Here is a 16,952-nt window from a genome sequence, read left to right as displayed (position 1 = left end):
AAGTAGCTGTTCTTTAAAAAAAAAAAAAAATCTTAATGTTTATTCATTTCCATTTGACTTTGATGCTTTGAAGTTAAAGAATTATTGTTAAATTACTGATATGTTGTCATTGTTGATCAATACATGTGATTTAGTGCACAATATTAAATTTGACATCTTTATACTGTGCTCAAATTGTTGTCTAATACCCCCAATGGAATTTAGCCACTTTTCATTTTTTTTGCATATTAATTACGCATCGGGCAGGACCAGAAGAACGAGTGCTCTACATAGCTAATGACACTGAAATCCGAAGTTTTGTGTATCCATTTAACCAGAGCCATGGACACAAACTACTCACTCGCATCGAGGACAATGCCCGCATCATCGGAATGGATGCTCTGGTTCACCACCAAAAGTTTATCTGGGCTACCCAGTTTAACCCTGGTGGACTTTTTTACAAAGAAACCCTAGACAGAAGTCAAACTAAAACTAATGTCAGAAACATTGTAAGTATATGCAAGCTGTGGGTGGATTATGAACTTTATTCCTAAAAAGGACATAGGATGTGTTATTTTCTGACTTATTACTGCCATAATAAGGGATGCATGGATTTGTGTGTATTCCATAGCCAGTCTTAGCAATTACCTCTTACTGCTGAGACAATGTTGAAGTAATTTTTTCACTGCGCTCCTATGACATTATGTACTGTATCATTTAATAAACACAACAGCATGGTTAGCAGAATATTGCTCTTAGTTTATCCAAGTCTCAGATTTAGCTTTCACCTAATCCAAAAGGTGGGTATTGCCAACCCAGATTATTTCAGAGCATTGCAAACAACATGTATGAATTTTTGACGGCAGTTTGACTCATAAGGCAGACTGCACGTTACTAAATAACTCACGTCATCGTAAACAGCAGTTTATCTTTACCCAGAAGTGAGTGGATTACCTGTCTTTTGGCCGTTGCTGTTTCCAGTGTTCAGATTTCCGTCGCCCAAGGGATGTGTCTGCCGACTGGATCACAGGCAACGTGTATTGGACAGACCACTCTCGAATGCACTGGTTCAGCTATTACACAGCCCACTGGACTAAACTAAGGTACTCCATAAATGTGGGCCAGCTCAAGGGACCTAATTGCACCCGCTTAATTACCGACATAGCAGGAGAACCTTATGCCATCGCTGTCAACCCAGCCCGAGGGTAAGGAGCCCTTTGGCATTTCGTTAACTTCTTCAGTTGTTGAATTCGTGTTTCCATGCAATGCTGAAAGCACATGCTGCAGTATTTCCCTACAGATGACGTGTGTGTCATCTTTAGGGAAATACTGCAGCAAGGCACCTGTGTTATTCTGTCTTACCTGTTATCCCCTGAACTGCGTACGATGCAATGCCATCTTTATACCAGACCAGGCGCTAAACGTGGTGAACGAAGTAAGATATTTGGGTCACGTCATCAGTAATGATCTATGTGGTGATGACGATGTGCAGCGCCAGTGTTGCAAACTGTATGCACAAACCAATATGCCGGCACGCAAACTTCATGTGTTGACAGATGATGTTAAAATAGCCCTTTTTAGGGCTGCACTCCATTCTAAACAGCCCACCAGTGGTGCAGTTATATTAAAACAAAAATGAAAAAGCTTCAGGTGGCATTTAATGATGCATTCAGAATGTTGCTCAAGCTCCCAAGATGGAGGACAGCAAGTCGTGTTTGTGACTGGTAATGTTCCCACCTTTCATGCTGTGTTGAGCATGAAAGCAGGACTTTATGTGCAAATTTATGTGTTGATTAATTGATTCAAAAAATGCAATCATGGGCGTCCGGGTGGCGTGGCGGTCTATTCCGTTGCGTACCAACACGGGGGATCGCCGTTTCGGATTCCCGTGTTACCTCCGGCTTGGTCGGGCGTCCCTGCAGACACAAATTGGCCATGTCTGCGGGTGGGAAGCCGGATGTGCGTATGTGTCCTGGTCACTGCACTAGCGCCTCCTCTGGTCGCCGGGGTGCCTGCTCAGGGGGGAGGGGGAACTGAGGGGAATACCGTGCGCTACGTCCCCCTGGTGAAACTCCTCACTGTCAGGTGAAAAGAAGCGGCTGGTGACTCCACATGTACTGGAGGAGGCATGTGGTAGTGTGCAGCCCTTCCCGGCTCGGCAGAGGGGGTGGAGCAGCGACGGAAGAGTGGGGAAATTGGCCAAGCACAACTGCGGAGAGAAAGGGGGAACCCCCCCCCCCAAAAAAAAGAAAAAAGTAATTATAATGACCTTAACTGAGCCGACACAAAGTGACACAAAGGTGCTGTTGTATTTGGACACATTGGAAGAAATGTCTTTATGCATGCTCAATAATCCAAGTAAAAAAAAATCACAGAAAGGTGGATCAGTTCATCTGGACCATCACGAACTGATCCGCCTTTCTGTGATTGGAATAAATGTCCGTGTGTGTTATAATCCCCGCGGACTTGTGAGCTGCACTGATTACATCTTTGTGTTGTTGTCCTCATATTGTGTTTATTAGTTTTATACCGATATGGACCCACGTATGTGTCTGATGTGAATTTAAATTGAATCTAATTGCATGCACACATTGAATGAGTGTCTCTACACATGGAGTCTACAGTTACCCGTGAAGCCGTGGTGTCAGAGGCAACTTTCTCCTTGTCCCTCACAGGATGATGTATTGGAGTGTAATAGGAGATCACTCCCATATAGAGGAATCAGCCATGGATGGCTCATTGCGAAGAGTGCTCCTAGAGAAAAACCTCAGGAGACCCACTGGTAGCTATTTCCCTTTAAAGCTCATACGTTAGCTAGATAAATAGTTTTGTTTTTTTTTAACTTTTAACCTTAACCTATTTTTTCATGTATTCTGTATAGAGAATACCTTTTTCTCTCTTTTGTGTGCACATCAGTGTATACAGAAATATGTATGCATGAACACATGCCAAGTTTTAATGAAAAGATTCAAACATCCGGGCGTCCGGGTAGCATTGCAGTCTATTCCGTTGCCTACCAACACGGGGATCGCCGGTTCGAATCCCCGCGTTACTTCCCTACAGACACAATTGGCCGTGTCTGCGGGTGGGAAGCCAGATGCGGGTATGTATCCTGGTCGCTGCACTAACGCCTCCTCTGGTCGGTCGGGGCGCCTGTTCGGAGGGGGGGGGGACTGGGGAGAATAGCGTGATCCTCCCACGCGCTACGTCCCCCTGGCGAAACTCCTCACTGTCAGGTGAAAAGAAGCGGCTGGCGACTCCACATGTATCAGAGGAGATATGTGGTAGTCTGCAGCCCTCCCCGGATTGGCAGAGGGGGTGGAGCAGAAGAGTGAGGTAATTTGCCAAAATTGGGGAGAAATATATATATTTAATATATTTAAATGGATATCTGAGTAGCTTAGTATTGTCCATGCAGTCCACAGCAGCAAGCAAGTAGGGGCTCTCAGATGGTAGTCATATATATATATATATATATATATATATATAAGAAAATAGGGCCAGGGAAATAATACATACGTATGAATGTATTTGAGTCACTGTAAACCTGTTGGGTTTTCCTCAGTGAGGCACTTAGTGCTGATCTAGTTATGAGGAACTGCTCTGGCCTCCTTTAATTCAGGGGATCTGTGTTCTGTCTTATTCACAGAAGGAGGAATTCATCATCCGTGGAAAAACACAAACCTATTTAATCCTTTTAGCCAGGTGCTCAATTATCTAGTCAGACATGTATGAGGAAAAAAAAAAGCAATACCAGTCTGGTTTGTAATCTAATGTAGGGCACAATGCTAAAATGCTGTCATAAAAAAGCAGAAAAAAACAATATTGTAAAGTTAATATTGTTTTGATGCAAGACCTTCGACTAGTGCATATTAAAAAGTGAGGCGCCAAAAGGGGCAAGACGAAAAATAAATAAGTAATCGGCCCCACACTCGGTCTGCTGCATATGTTTAACTTTGACAGCTTAACTGCAATTCTGTACAAATATTTAAAGTAAAATAAATAAACAAATAGGGGGGGGGGCTACTTTTAAATCCTTAGGGGTCTGCTGGAATGAAGGGCTCCATATTGACCGTCGTACAATTCATAAGGCAAATAAATCTCTTCCCTTCATCCTCCCCCAGGGCTGGCCATTGATTATTTCAACCAGCGCTTGTATTGGGCTGATCCTGAGCTCTCAGAAATAGGGAGCATGAGATTGGATGGTTCGGACCCTCTGGTGACAATCAGTGAAAGACACGGTGAGTCCAAACCCAGCCAACAAAACATGGCTCCTCTCTCTAAGCACATACTATTGTTGTTGCTGTTTTTCTTTTCTTCAACCGCTTTTATCAAAATGTTGCACCAGTAACACTGTTTGTGTAGCTTTGCAGCAAAAAAGCCTCTAAACGAGGTTTGTGGAGCTCCGTCTGCCCACACAGCACATTTCTGCCAGCCTCGGGACACAAACCACCATTAAAGCAAAGGTGCCTGTGTGTGGAAGTGGTCACTTGTTGACGTTATCTAATCCCATTCCTTTGCTGAATTCACAGGAATCTCGCAGCCGTACAGAATCGATATATTTGAAGACTACATCTATGGAACTGAGCTGAAACATGAGACATTCAGGATCCACAAGTATGGCAAACAATCTGTGGAATTTCTCCATTTGGGTGTGGAGAAGCCCACAAATGTTTTGATCTCTCACCGCTACAAACAACAAGATGGTAACTCATTCTGATTTGATTCCTTTTAGTTTGATATTGAGTTATATATACTATATATATATATATATATATATATATATATATAGGTGGTGCAGTGGTAGCGCGGTAACCTCACAGCAAGAAGGTCCTGGGTTCGAGCCCCGGGGTAGTCCAACCTTGGGGGTCATCCCGGGTCGTCCTCGGTGTGGAGTTTGCATGTTCTCCCCGTGTCTGCGTGGGTTTCCTCCGGGTGCTCCGGTTTCCTCCCACAGTCCAAAGACATGTAGGTCAGGTGAATCAACCATACTAAATTGTCCCTAGGTGTGAATGTGTGTGTGTGTTTCGGCCCTGTGATGGACTGGCGGCCTGTCCAGCGTGTCTCCCCACCTGCCGCCCAATGACTGCTGGGATAGGCTGCAGCATCCCGCAACCCTGGTCGGGATAAGCAGCTTGGATGATGGATATATATATATATATATATATATTCTGTGTGTATGTGAACTAGCATTACAGGACATCCATATACTTGTTCATTCATGGAATTATAATATTCCATATCAAATACTGTGTATTAGCACCTATATTGTGTATATAACCGTAGTATAAAGTCCCTTCCAGCAATGAACTACTCTCCCATTTCAGTATCACTATACATAGCCAAAGCGAGAAGATTTAATTGGTTTGGTGTAGAACAGAGTCATCAAACCAACGATATTGGGCCAATGCATCTGGACGTGTCCTTCCGCTCACCTCTCGCGTGCTGTTGGCCTACTCTTTTTATTTGTCACGTCCGTGGTGCTAATGGTTGTAGAGAGTCAGACAGATCAGTCTTGGTGGAAGTTTTTCACTTAAAGGGCAGCTTCAGCAGTCCCCCGTGACTCATTAGGATGGCTGTGTTGTACATGGCCAGAAGTTGTGCGCAGCCAGCAAAAAGCTATGACATGAAAGTTTGACATTTTCTGCAAAACCCTTAACAACCCTTTTCACCCCCCCCCCCCACTTTCATCCCCATGATTTCTGAAGCAAACTGAAACACTGAAATTGATGTTAAGTCAGACCTTATTTTATATTTAAAATAATTATCGCAATACATTATTACACTATGACAAACCAGTTTCAAAAGAACTACATTAAGGAATTTGTGCCAGTTTTTTTTCTTTCTTTCTTTATTTTTTTATGGAGGCCCGTGAGAGGTTGTTTTGGTATTGAAATTAGATAAAAACAAAGAAAAATGCATCTTTATTCTGGTACAAGACACTGTTGTGTTTCTCTACAGCGGCCAATCCTTGCCTGAGAATGACTTGTGACTTCATGTGTCTGCTCAACCCAACGGGCGCCAAATGCACCTGCCCAGAGGGGAAGGTGATGGTCAACGGCACTTGCAGTGACGTCAATATCTCAGGTAGGCGTACTCCTGTTTACTCCCATGATGTCAATAGCAGACATAACCCCAAACCTAATGCTAACCCTTCTTATTCCACTAGTGGTCATAAGCACGGTAAAGACAGGGCAAGTACTCCTGACAAGTGTAGCACAGTTTGTTGTATTCAGCAGCCGCAGTTAAGTTGTGTGAGTTTGGCTGTTTTGCAGGTGAGCTGTGCCGACCCCTTTGTGAGAATGGAGGGCGCTGCCTGGCCAATGAGAAAGGAGACTGGAGATGCTACTGCTGGCCAGACTTCTCAGGAGAGCGCTGCGAAGTCAACCACTGCACAGACTACTGCCTAAATGGAGGCACTTGTGTGGGCTCACCCCTTGGTGAGTAAACTTAAACCAGGAAATGCAGCATATGCGCGACACATTACAGAACGTTTTGAGTATAGCTAGTGGAGGAGCGATCTGAAATTTCACCTCTCTTTGTTGAAATCAAACCACAGTGCACATGGTATGGCTAGGACATTTTGAGTGCTATACCGCTACCAGAACAAATGTGTAAAGAATAGGTACGCAGTCGTTTTGTGATTGTCTCTGCCCTCTCACATTTCGCAAAAGGAGGAAAAACAGGTGTGGATGTAGAGCACCGTGATGCTTGTGTGGGTTAGACTGAAGGTGGCAGCGTTTTATTAGAACATCTCGTCCCAGCTTCTCACAAGTCTACCCAGAGTTTAGCTGGCTAACACCCGCATGTCTCTTTTCTTCTCCGCTTCCACTCGTCTTCCATTGTTTTCACATGCTGGACCCCAAATATGTCTATGATTCTCAGTATGTGGTGTTCTCAGTGCCCCCATATTATGTAGGCAATCCCCGGACATAAAAATATACAGTAGATTTTTTTCCCCCCTTAAAGCAGCCATGTGATGTCTTCTCTGTTAAAATATTACCAGAACAATCATTTCTACCACCCCAGGATGTAAGAAAGAAAAAAAAGACTAATGTTGCCGTATCCTTTCAACTAAAAATCTATTCTTTCGGAAATATTATTTTGATCTACACACAATGTACAATGCTGTGAAAAGTATTTGCTTCCTCCCCATTTTCCTCTATGTTTGCGTATTTGTCACACTTAAGTGTTTCAGATCTTCATAAAAAATGTAATGTAGGATGAAGACAACCCCAAGTAAACACAAAATTCAGTTTTTAAATGATAATTTTATTTATTTAAGGAAAAAAGTTATCCTACACCATCTGACCCTATGTGAAAAAGTAAGCACCCCCTTAGTTATTCAATCAACCAGTTAATCACATTTAATTGATAATTGGATTCAGTTAGAGCAGACACACCCAGTGTGGGCTTAGAATTAACAATACCCTTTTATTTGAATTAGTGAACACCGTAAGTTTAGTTTTGTCAGCATTAAATACAAAACTGACAGTGGAAATCATGTACAATAATGAATGCTTGTTGAAACTGAGAGGAGGTTCAATTCTGAGCAGGAATAGCACAGTATATATAACAGTATCATCAGCATACTGTGCATGGGGAACGCTTTTTTGACACGACACATTGATATAAATAGTGAATAAATGTTGTTCTAGGACCAGTCCCTGGGATATACCCTTCAATACACCAGAGATACTCATGTGTATTGGATATGTATTTTCTGGATACTCTAACAAGAATGTGTCTTTAATATCTTATTATGAAATAAGGATAAGTGTCAAGTCATTTTTAGTCTAATGGCGAACAAGCATGTTCAAACTGTTGTGCGTCTGTCTTCTACAACTTAAAAGATTTTCATTATAAGAACTTAATGGACTTTAACCTCTTTGAAACTGCGATCTCTTCTTTTTGTTTGTATTGTTTTCATAACTGGATCTTGGTGTACACCCATTTAGACCACAGACTATGTCCAGATAATAGCTAGACCCAAATGTTGCCACCAGACTCAAAGTAACCCTTTTTAGCTTCAAATCATTGGCTGCCAGTGTAAATAGAAATTGCTTTCATAATTTTTATCTGCAACTTGTAGGGTATTATTTGACTAGCGTCAAGCTAAATTTCTGAATTCTAAATGTCCTGAATCCAAACATTGTGAGATCCTTTGTCTCTTTTAGCCATTTGAAAGTGTAACGGATAGGTCACTTTCACACCTAATAGTTTGTTGTTTTTATTCAAATCATCCTTGATGTTGGTCAATTCTTAACCCTTTTAATTTGTAAGTTTTGCTTTCACACTCTTAATGAAATGGACCACAGCCTGTTGATAAACATCATCGGTGCCTTGTGCTTGCGTTTAGCAGGTGCAGGGATAAACATATCTATGTATGGCATGCCTTCACAAACAATGATCATGGAGCTCCATCTCACTTTTGCATTTATGAGACTATCAAGACCTTGAACAGCAAATGTGTACAGAGTGTTACATACATTTAAAAAAGGTGCACTGGGGCGTCCGGGTAGCACAGTGGTCTATTCCGTTGCCTACCAACACGGGAATCTCCAGTTTGAATCCCTGTGTTACCTCCAGCATGGTCGGGCATCCCTACAGACACAATGGGTCGTGTCTGCAGGCGAGAAGCCAGATGCGGGTATGTGTCCTGGTCGCTGCACTAGCGCCTCCTCTGGTCGGTCCGTTCGGGAGGAGGGGGAACTGGGTAGAATAGCGTTATCCTCCCATGTGCTACGTCCCCCTGGCGAAACTCCTCACTGTCAGGTGAAAAGAAGCGGCTGGTGACGCCACATGTATCGGAGGAGGCATGTGGTAGTCTGCAGCTCTCCCCGGATCGGCAGAAGGGGTGGAGCAGCAACCAGGATGGCTCGGAAGAGTGGGGTAGTTGACCGGATACAATTGGTGGGGAGAAAAACGGGTAAACCCCCCCCCCAAAAAAGTGCCCTGCCACTAGAGGCCAACATAAGCACGAAAGAGTGGAAATATAACATTATCATGACCTCTTCACAATCACATTAAGTGACATTGTATAATTTTTCAATTAATTAAGCAAAGAAGACATGATCATTTCTTCACACACAGGAAATGACTTGCTATGATCCATGATCAAAATGAACAGGGGATTTTAGATGTTTTTTCCTCAGCAATGGATCACATATATTTTGCTGGGAAACCACTGCCACCAACAAGCCATAGCTAAAAAAACAAAACAAAAAACAAAACATCCAATATCCTGCATATTTCCTGTGGGCAAATAAAGGCTCGCAACTCGCTCGCTGGTATCACGACAGTACTGCCTGTGACTGTCACAGCAGACCATTTAAGACGATAGCGGCAAGGTTAAGTGGTGTATTGGAGCACCTGAGGCGTTAATTAGTTGTGTACACACACACTCCAGATTGAAACAAATTAATACAACAAATACACCGTGTCACTCTAAGAAGAAAGATGCCGGTAATGTTCTTTCCACGGAGTGACAACTGAGAAGATGAGACATGTTTGACTCCTTGGAGGCCTTATCGCTCCCTGGCAGAAAGTGTACAAGTTACACGGTTATTTGGCAGGGGGGGTCCACTCTTTGTCACAAGGAATCATCTCCGACTAATAGATTAAAAACTGCGTAACGATGTGTGCTCCAGTTCAGTTATCTGATGTCTCCCAGCTGATACAGAAACACGGCCCATGACTTGACAACATAGCAGTAGATCAACAATTCTCCAAGGGGTGGGATAACAAAATGAAAACAGCCACTACAAGGTGGTGGAGATGGGCTCAAAAAGAGCATTCTATTCATTGACCGCCAGTTAGATTCGGCATGTCTAAATTAGCTTGTTTTTTTAATAACCATTTTTAGATCCTAAAATGAATTTGTGATGGCTAGATTTGGTCCTCGGCGGCTGATCGTGTTACCATTGCCAAGAAACGGGATAAATAATCACATTTAGTTAGAGGCCATAATTCCCCCCATCAGACAATGTGCCTATAGTGACATCATAAGACAAATAACACCATGAGCTGCTCCGTGAGAGAAGTCGGCAAGGCCAAATAAGTTCAGATGCTTTGGCACGGGGAACGAAAGCCTCTGCGTTATTTTGTGACGACTTTTTTAGATCGCAGATGTTTATTTTGCCAGAAATGTGAATCTCAGAGATCTTTTCTCTGCTTGTGCATGACCTTTATTTTTCCATGTGTACATCATTCGCTATCATTATTATTTAACGATTCAAAACAGTTTTCTTTTCCCGATGTTTAATATCTGAGTCCCCTACAGAGAATTGTTTGCTTCTTTAGGGGCGTCTAGGAGAGCTCAGACCTCCCATAATTGATACTGTTGACAGATGGACAAGTTCAGTTGCTTCAGTCTTTCTCACCATGAAATACCCCTTCACAGACATGCCCAACCCATATAACACACAGCATTAGTCCAAACAACCTTCTCACTTCAAATGAACTGCGCCACAGTTCTGTTGGAAGTGCAGGTTTTCACCCGGACCAGGGCAGAATGCAGATATGGGGTTAGTGTTCTGACCTGCCCAAGAGAAATTCGCCAAGCAGGCAGTCACTCCAGAGCTTTGATGAACTGAACTAAACTCAGCGGTGTGAAAGTGACATTGAGCTGATGGAAGTTTCTCCAGCAGAGCCTCCAACCTCTGACCCATCCAGATAAATCAAGCCGTGCTTTCAAGTTTGTTGTCTTCCTTGAAATCTTATTTTAGAACTGAACATGTTTGCACTTCCTTTTACTTGATGAAAAGACAGTCCACTGTTGTTTTCTCTAGTTTTACTCTTGGTTTAAAAACATTGTTTATCACTATTTTGCGTTACTTATTTTTATATTCTTAAGTTCTGCTCTCATCTTTTAAAGCATTTACCCTAACTCATATTTTGATGATTGCTCTATGTTAATAAGATATACTTATGTATAATTATGTATATTACTGAATTGGAAACATTGACAGAAGCTGTAATTGTAGCGAATTCAGGGGCAGCTGGGAAGTGAACCCGGGTGGGTCACCCGCACCACGGGCGACTGCACTAACCAGTCAACTAAAGGGTCTGACCCATTAGCCAACCGGCTAGCGAGTCTGGTCATCCGTGTTCATTACAGTACCTCCTCCTTCGGGAATCACGTCCCTGCGCTTCAGCATATCAGCTCCCTCATGCCTCTGGGCGCACATGCTGCCGATGGCCTCACTGTCTCACCATGCCACTTCTGACACCAACGTAGCGAATTCAGGGGCAGCCAGGAAGCGAACCTGGATCGCCCGCACCACGGGCGACTGCACTAACTAGTCAACTAAAGGGTCCAACCCGTTAGCTAAGGGCTAGCGAGTCTAGTCATTCGTGGTCGTTACACTACCCCCCTCCTTCGTGATTCGCTTCGGGAATTCGCTACATTGGTGTCAGAAGTGGGATGGTGAGACCGTGAGGCCATCGGAAGCACGTGCATCCAGAAGCGTGAGGGAGCTGGTACGCTGAAGTGTGGGGCCAAAGGAAAGGGGTAGTGCAACAATCACAGATGGCTGGACTCGCTAGCCTTTGGCTGGCAGGTCGGACCCTTTAGTTGACTGGTCAGCGCAGTCTGGCTTCGTTTCCCGACTACCCCTGAATTTGCTACATAGTGGTTAGGTAGCGCTTCATAATCCTTCTGTAGTTAGAGGAAACCAGACCTCACCAGCATTTTAGTATATGAATATGAGTATGCTGGAGGACACTGCAACTAAAAATGATCAGGATCCACATCCAAATAAAAATGCCCCATTCCCATAAAGAAGCTGCTATTTCTGAAGTAGTTTTTTCCAGTAGCCGTGCAGGACTTAAAACCAAGAAGGTTTACTCAGACCGCTGCTTATTGGATAAACTCGGTACCGTGGTCTGTCTTCAGGATATTAAGAGCTCAGCTGATGGTAATCGCTGTGTCTCTGCAGCAGGACCGGGGTAATAAATACGAGGACGCAGGGAGCCCATTGTTGACTACCCGATTTATTTTGTGTTTGATTTACCAGAAACCCCCCCCCCAACTTCCTATGTTGCGTGATGCGTTTATTGTCCCGCTATTTATGCCCGGGCAGCCGAAAGGAACGTGAAACCAAGTAATTTGTTGTTTGTTCTGCTGCTGCATGCGCCCCGCCTGTTGATTCATTCATACTGTGCGGCTGACTGGTTTTTCATAAAGCAAGGATGTTTGCTGCACTGGGCACGTTTCCCCCAGAAGCGAAGTACTGGTCAAAATGCATGATAGAATAATGCCAAAATTCATTTTCAACTGGGTTTCCCCAAGTAGCTGGCACTGTTATAATCAATTAGACGTTGTCATGCTTCATATGCACCAATCAGAACTGGAAATAGTGGGATGGAAACCTCACCGATGTTTGGATGTTTTTTTTTCTTCCTGCAGATACTGGCAAACAAAGTCTTTAGCCCACATCCCGAACACACAGTGCAAAAATAACAATATAAATAACAATAATATAATGAAATAGAATAAATAATGAATAAATATTTAATAATAGTAAATAGATAAATATTAAATAATAAATAAATATTAAATAATATAAACATTAAATACATAAATAAATAAATAAATAAGAAATAAAATAATACAATAAAACAAAATAACAGGCTGTTTGATTACCTAACAGATGCATTAAGCAAGTCTTGAGTATTTTTCTTTTAACGAGAAAATGATTAATGGGGTGAGAGTAATTTTAATCGTGCTTCTTTCAAGATAGTGATCCTTATTTCTGAAAAAAAAAATCCCATGTGAGATTTTAAATCTGAATGCGGGGCTAAATGGCTCGGTAATGTACATTTTTGCTGCACCATGATGTACAGTTATTGGAAGGGATCCTGCACGCTCTGCAAAAAAAAAATCCTGGACATTTTGTCGTCAAGCATTTTTCCCAGACAGCAAAATGAAACTGGGCCAGATCCGGGCCAGATGTACCACAGCAACTGGGGCGGAGCCGCAAAACGGTTCTGCCCGAGTTTCTTTTTGCAGAATGGGCCGATACTTTAGGGGGCCACACTCTGGCCAGACGCGCGGGGCGGTCTAGGAGCGTATGAGATTGATCTGCCGGAATCGGCAGAGGGCGGTGCATGGGTGGATGTGATTCCAATGCGGATCTGCCGGGCTCTGGGCGGATCCAGCCCAGTGTCAGGTGCTATGAGGGTTTATTCTAGTTTAGAGTTTATGTGACGTGACCAACTTGTGAAAATAGAAATGCTCTGGTGAAGCAAGGAGAGTTTATTGATTATGGCACATTTCATACAGGAAGGCATAAAAGAAGCAATCTTAAAAGATTCTCACGTGAATAAATGTCCCTGAGGTCACTAGGTTTGGCCGAGCGAGGTGACTCGATGACAGTTCAGTCCATCAGCCGCTGATGAAAGCCCTCACATTTACAGTTATACAGAGAAATTCAGACGTGTGTCTGTGGAGATGTTCCCCACAAACATCTCGTGTCCACCAGAGAAGACGGGAGGAACGCTCTGTTTTCTGGTGTTGTGGAGGATAAACTAGCTAGAATGGAGTAGGTTAAAAAGAAATTAAATAAAGGAAACTGAAAGAAAAATGTAGCACGGTTGCCTCACGGCAAGAAGGTCCTGGGTTCAAGCCCCAGGGTAGTCCAACCTTGGGGGTCGTCCCGGGTCGTCCTCTGTGTGGAATTTGCATGTTCTCCCCGTGTCTGTGTGGGTTTCCTCCGGGTGCTCCGGTTTCTTCCCGCAGTCCAAAGACATGTAGGTCAGGTGAATCGGCCATACTAAATTGCCCCTAGGAATGAATGTGTGTGTGTGTGTGTGTGTGTGTGGGCCCTGTGATAGTCCGATGGCCTATCCAGGGAGTCTCCCCGCCTGCCGCCCAATGACTGCTGGGATAGTCTCCAGCATCCACGCGACTCTGAGAGCAGGATAAGCGGTTTGAAAAATGGATGGATAAATATTATATTTATATTTATTTAAATATAATTAAAATCTTTAAACAAAAACGAGTCAACACACCCACAAATGGCCAGTGGGGCCGCGCCGTGAGGGGATGCTATCTGCCATGGAAAACGAAATTCCAAAAAGTAAATCAAGTAGAGTCGAATAGCGTAGTCAGTTGAGGTACCATGCGGTGGAAAAGGGGCATTATATGTTTATCACTATAACTACATGCTGCTTCACCGTGTTGTGTTCTAACTCTGGGAAGGGTTAGCGAACCGTTCCCAGATGACCTGCGGGGTCGCCAAGGTTCATGTGGTGAAAGCACGTCGGAGATGTATTTTATTTAGGTGTATACATACAAACTGAAAAGGAACAGTTTTCCAGGTCCAGTATGAAAGTGAGGTTTAGTCTTTTTGTAGTCAGATGTTGGGTCAGAAGTGTCCTGATATTCCGCAGTAGACTAGATGTTGAGCAGTAGGCGGCATGGTGCGGCCTGGCTCAGGAGGTAGAGCAGGTCGTCTAGTGATCGGAAGGTTGCTGGTTCGATCCCCGGCTCCTTCGGAGAGTGTGTCGAAGTGTCCTCAAGCAAGACGCTGAACCCTTAAGCCCTCCTGATGAGCGGGTTGGCACCTTGCATGGCAGCCTGCACCATCGGGGTATGGATGTGTGAGTGAATGGGTGGATGTAAGGCGTACACTGTAAAGCGCTTTAAGTGGTCGCTAGACTGGAGAAGCGCCGTATATAAATGTAGTCCATTTACCATCCTGGGAATCCTTGGGAATTTCCCTGTGAAAAATGCTAGATGAGTTTGTTTTTCAAAGGGCTTTTGAGGACCAGGTCTCTCATTTGTTTATGAGGCACCTTGTGTGTGGTGAGGCTAGCCTACACGTTCACCTTTGCCCTGGGCTTTTCCTGTAGCGTCTCGGGGAATTAACAGACCATCGGTAAGCGAATGGGGATGCTGGTGTTTTGAGCCTGCCAGAAGGTCTCGATGCATGCTCAGTAATCCAGGCAAGCGAATCCCACAAAGGTGAGTCAGCTCGTCTGGACACTAAACCCCGTGTCCAGGTGAACTGATTCGCCTTTCCGGGACGAGCCGGCCGAGGTTATTTCACTGATTCCAGTTCTTTGTGTGACTTCATGTAGCTGGCTATGTGGGCTGTTGTGGGACGATGTCTTGCATTTAAAGTGGATCCAAGTTTTGAGGTGAGACATGGACGGTGTAAGAGGTGGTAAATTGAGACAAGTAGATAAGAAACTATCCCCTTTTAAGCCAATAATGAATTTTAATTTAAGATTTATTTATTTTTTAATATCACGTGGCTCCTGCTCTCTATAATAGATTGTAATCATCATTTCTCTACTCATTCAGTCTTTTTCAATTCGAGTTTATGGTGGTCTTAATTAGTGGTCCTTAGTGGATTTTGTTAAGCTGCTGTGATGCATCTGTTTCAGGCCGGGGGGAGGCGTAGCCTAATTTTGTTTCCCAAAGTTTACTTTCTTGTAAGACTTGCAAGGCCCCTTCACAGTGGTGCCGTTCTGACCCGTGACCATCTCGGTGTGGTTTCAGCTACGACCCCCTCTACTCCAAAACGGCGCTAATACGTTGTTCCTACTATGAATTGTTCGAGAAGCTGATCATGACCTGAGTTTACGTTTATCTAATTCAGGGGGCGGCCGGGAACCGCCGCAGCCGGGACGCGAACCCGGGTCTCCCGCGCCACGGGCGACTACGCTACCCAGTCGACTAAAGGGTCCGTAGGGTTAGTAGTTGTGTCAGGAAGGGCATCGGATGTAAAATTTTGCCAAATCCTTATGCGGATTCACAAGACTGCCATCGGTGCTGTGCCCTCACAGGGTACCGATAGAAACTATTGTGGAGTTAGAAAACAACGAGACAGGAGACGTGAGGGTAGACGTAGTCGAGGTAGTTTACTTGCTCCAACTTTGCATGTCATACGTTCGACAACGACACTGAACTGTGTACCGGAAGCGGAAGTGCATTATCTGACCCCTCACCTCTTCCCTTAAAGGTACACTGTCCTCTTAGGTGAATGTCTCTAGTTATATAGATGTGGGTCACCACACAATCAAATCCTCTGCGGTGACCCCTGGGAAACGGGGAACAAGCCGAAAGAAGAAGAAGATACGTTGAAACTTTGTATTCGGTGTCTGGGTAGCATTGCGGTCTATTCCGTTGCCTACCAACACGGGGATCGCCGGTTGGAATCCCCGCGTTACCACCGGCTCGGTCGGGCATCCCTACAGACACAATTGGCTGTGTCTGCGGGTGGGAAGCCGGGTGTGGGCATATGTCCTGGTCGCCGCACTAGCGCCGCCTCTGGTCGGTCGGGGGGGAGGGGGAAGTGGGGGGGGAATAGCGCGATCCTCCCACGCGCTACATCCCCCCGGTGAAACTCCTCACTGTCAGGTGAAAAGAAGCGGCTGGCGACTCCACATGTATGGGAGGAGGCGTGTGGTAGGCTGCAGCCCTCCCCGGATCCTTCATGCCGTAGCGTACATGCTTAACACATTCTGTTGGTTTAGCTGTTCTGGGAATCTGAATCAAAGCTAGCGACGACGTCTTTGAGCGCTAACTTTGATTCAGACACACACACACAAACACGAAAGGACACGCAGAAACACGAGTCAACAGGGAGACCGGATAACGGGTGTAAATATTCCGGCTGGCTGCCGCAGCGCGCTAACGGCACCCGCCGTCCTGTCTTGTCTGCAGGTAAGCCCACGTGCCGCTGCCCGGTGGGCTTCTCGGGGGCGTTCTGCGAGCGGCGGGTGTGCGACAGCTACTGTCTGAACGGCGGCACCTGTGACGTCAGCCGGGGGAACCAGCCGCGGTGCCGCTGCATGGCGGAGTACACCGGGGACCGCTGTCTGTACCGTAAGTCCTTCCGCGCGGCTGTGCCCGCTCTGACGCCCGGCGATCGCGTCTGCAGGGGGCGCTCGTCATTCATCTGACCTCTTGTTCTGCGGTTATTCCGAACGCGGCCAGATACGCATGTTGTTAAGGGTGCGGG

At 44.9% G+C, this 16,952-nt stretch overlaps 1 protein-coding gene across 1 annotated transcript in view; it reads left to right on the top strand.

Annotated features, from left to right (window-relative positions):
• Positions 1 to 16,952, top strand: part of lrp1bb (low density lipoprotein receptor-related protein 1Bb) — a 303,986-nt gene that overhangs the window by 274,727 nt on the left and 12,307 nt on the right. The window contains exons 77-84 of the mRNA XM_056288933.1: positions 247 to 488; positions 961 to 1,184; positions 2,655 to 2,761; positions 4,104 to 4,220; positions 4,512 to 4,685; positions 5,941 to 6,066; positions 6,255 to 6,419; positions 16,655 to 16,816. Coding sequence (XP_056144908.1) covers positions 247 to 488; positions 961 to 1,184; positions 2,655 to 2,761; positions 4,104 to 4,220; positions 4,512 to 4,685; positions 5,941 to 6,066; positions 6,255 to 6,419; positions 16,655 to 16,816 — 1,317 coding nt within the window. The remainder of the gene's footprint in view (positions 1 to 246; positions 489 to 960; positions 1,185 to 2,654; positions 2,762 to 4,103; positions 4,221 to 4,511; positions 4,686 to 5,940; positions 6,067 to 6,254; positions 6,420 to 16,654; positions 16,817 to 16,952) is intronic.

Source organism: Lampris incognitus, chromosome 11 (genome assembly GCF_029633865.1).
Source record: "Lampris incognitus isolate fLamInc1 chromosome 11, fLamInc1.hap2, whole genome shotgun sequence".
In the NCBI taxonomy this organism is placed as follows: domain Eukaryota; kingdom Metazoa; phylum Chordata; class Actinopteri; order Lampriformes; family Lampridae; genus Lampris; species Lampris incognitus.
This window is presented reverse-complemented; position numbering and strand designations above follow the sequence as displayed.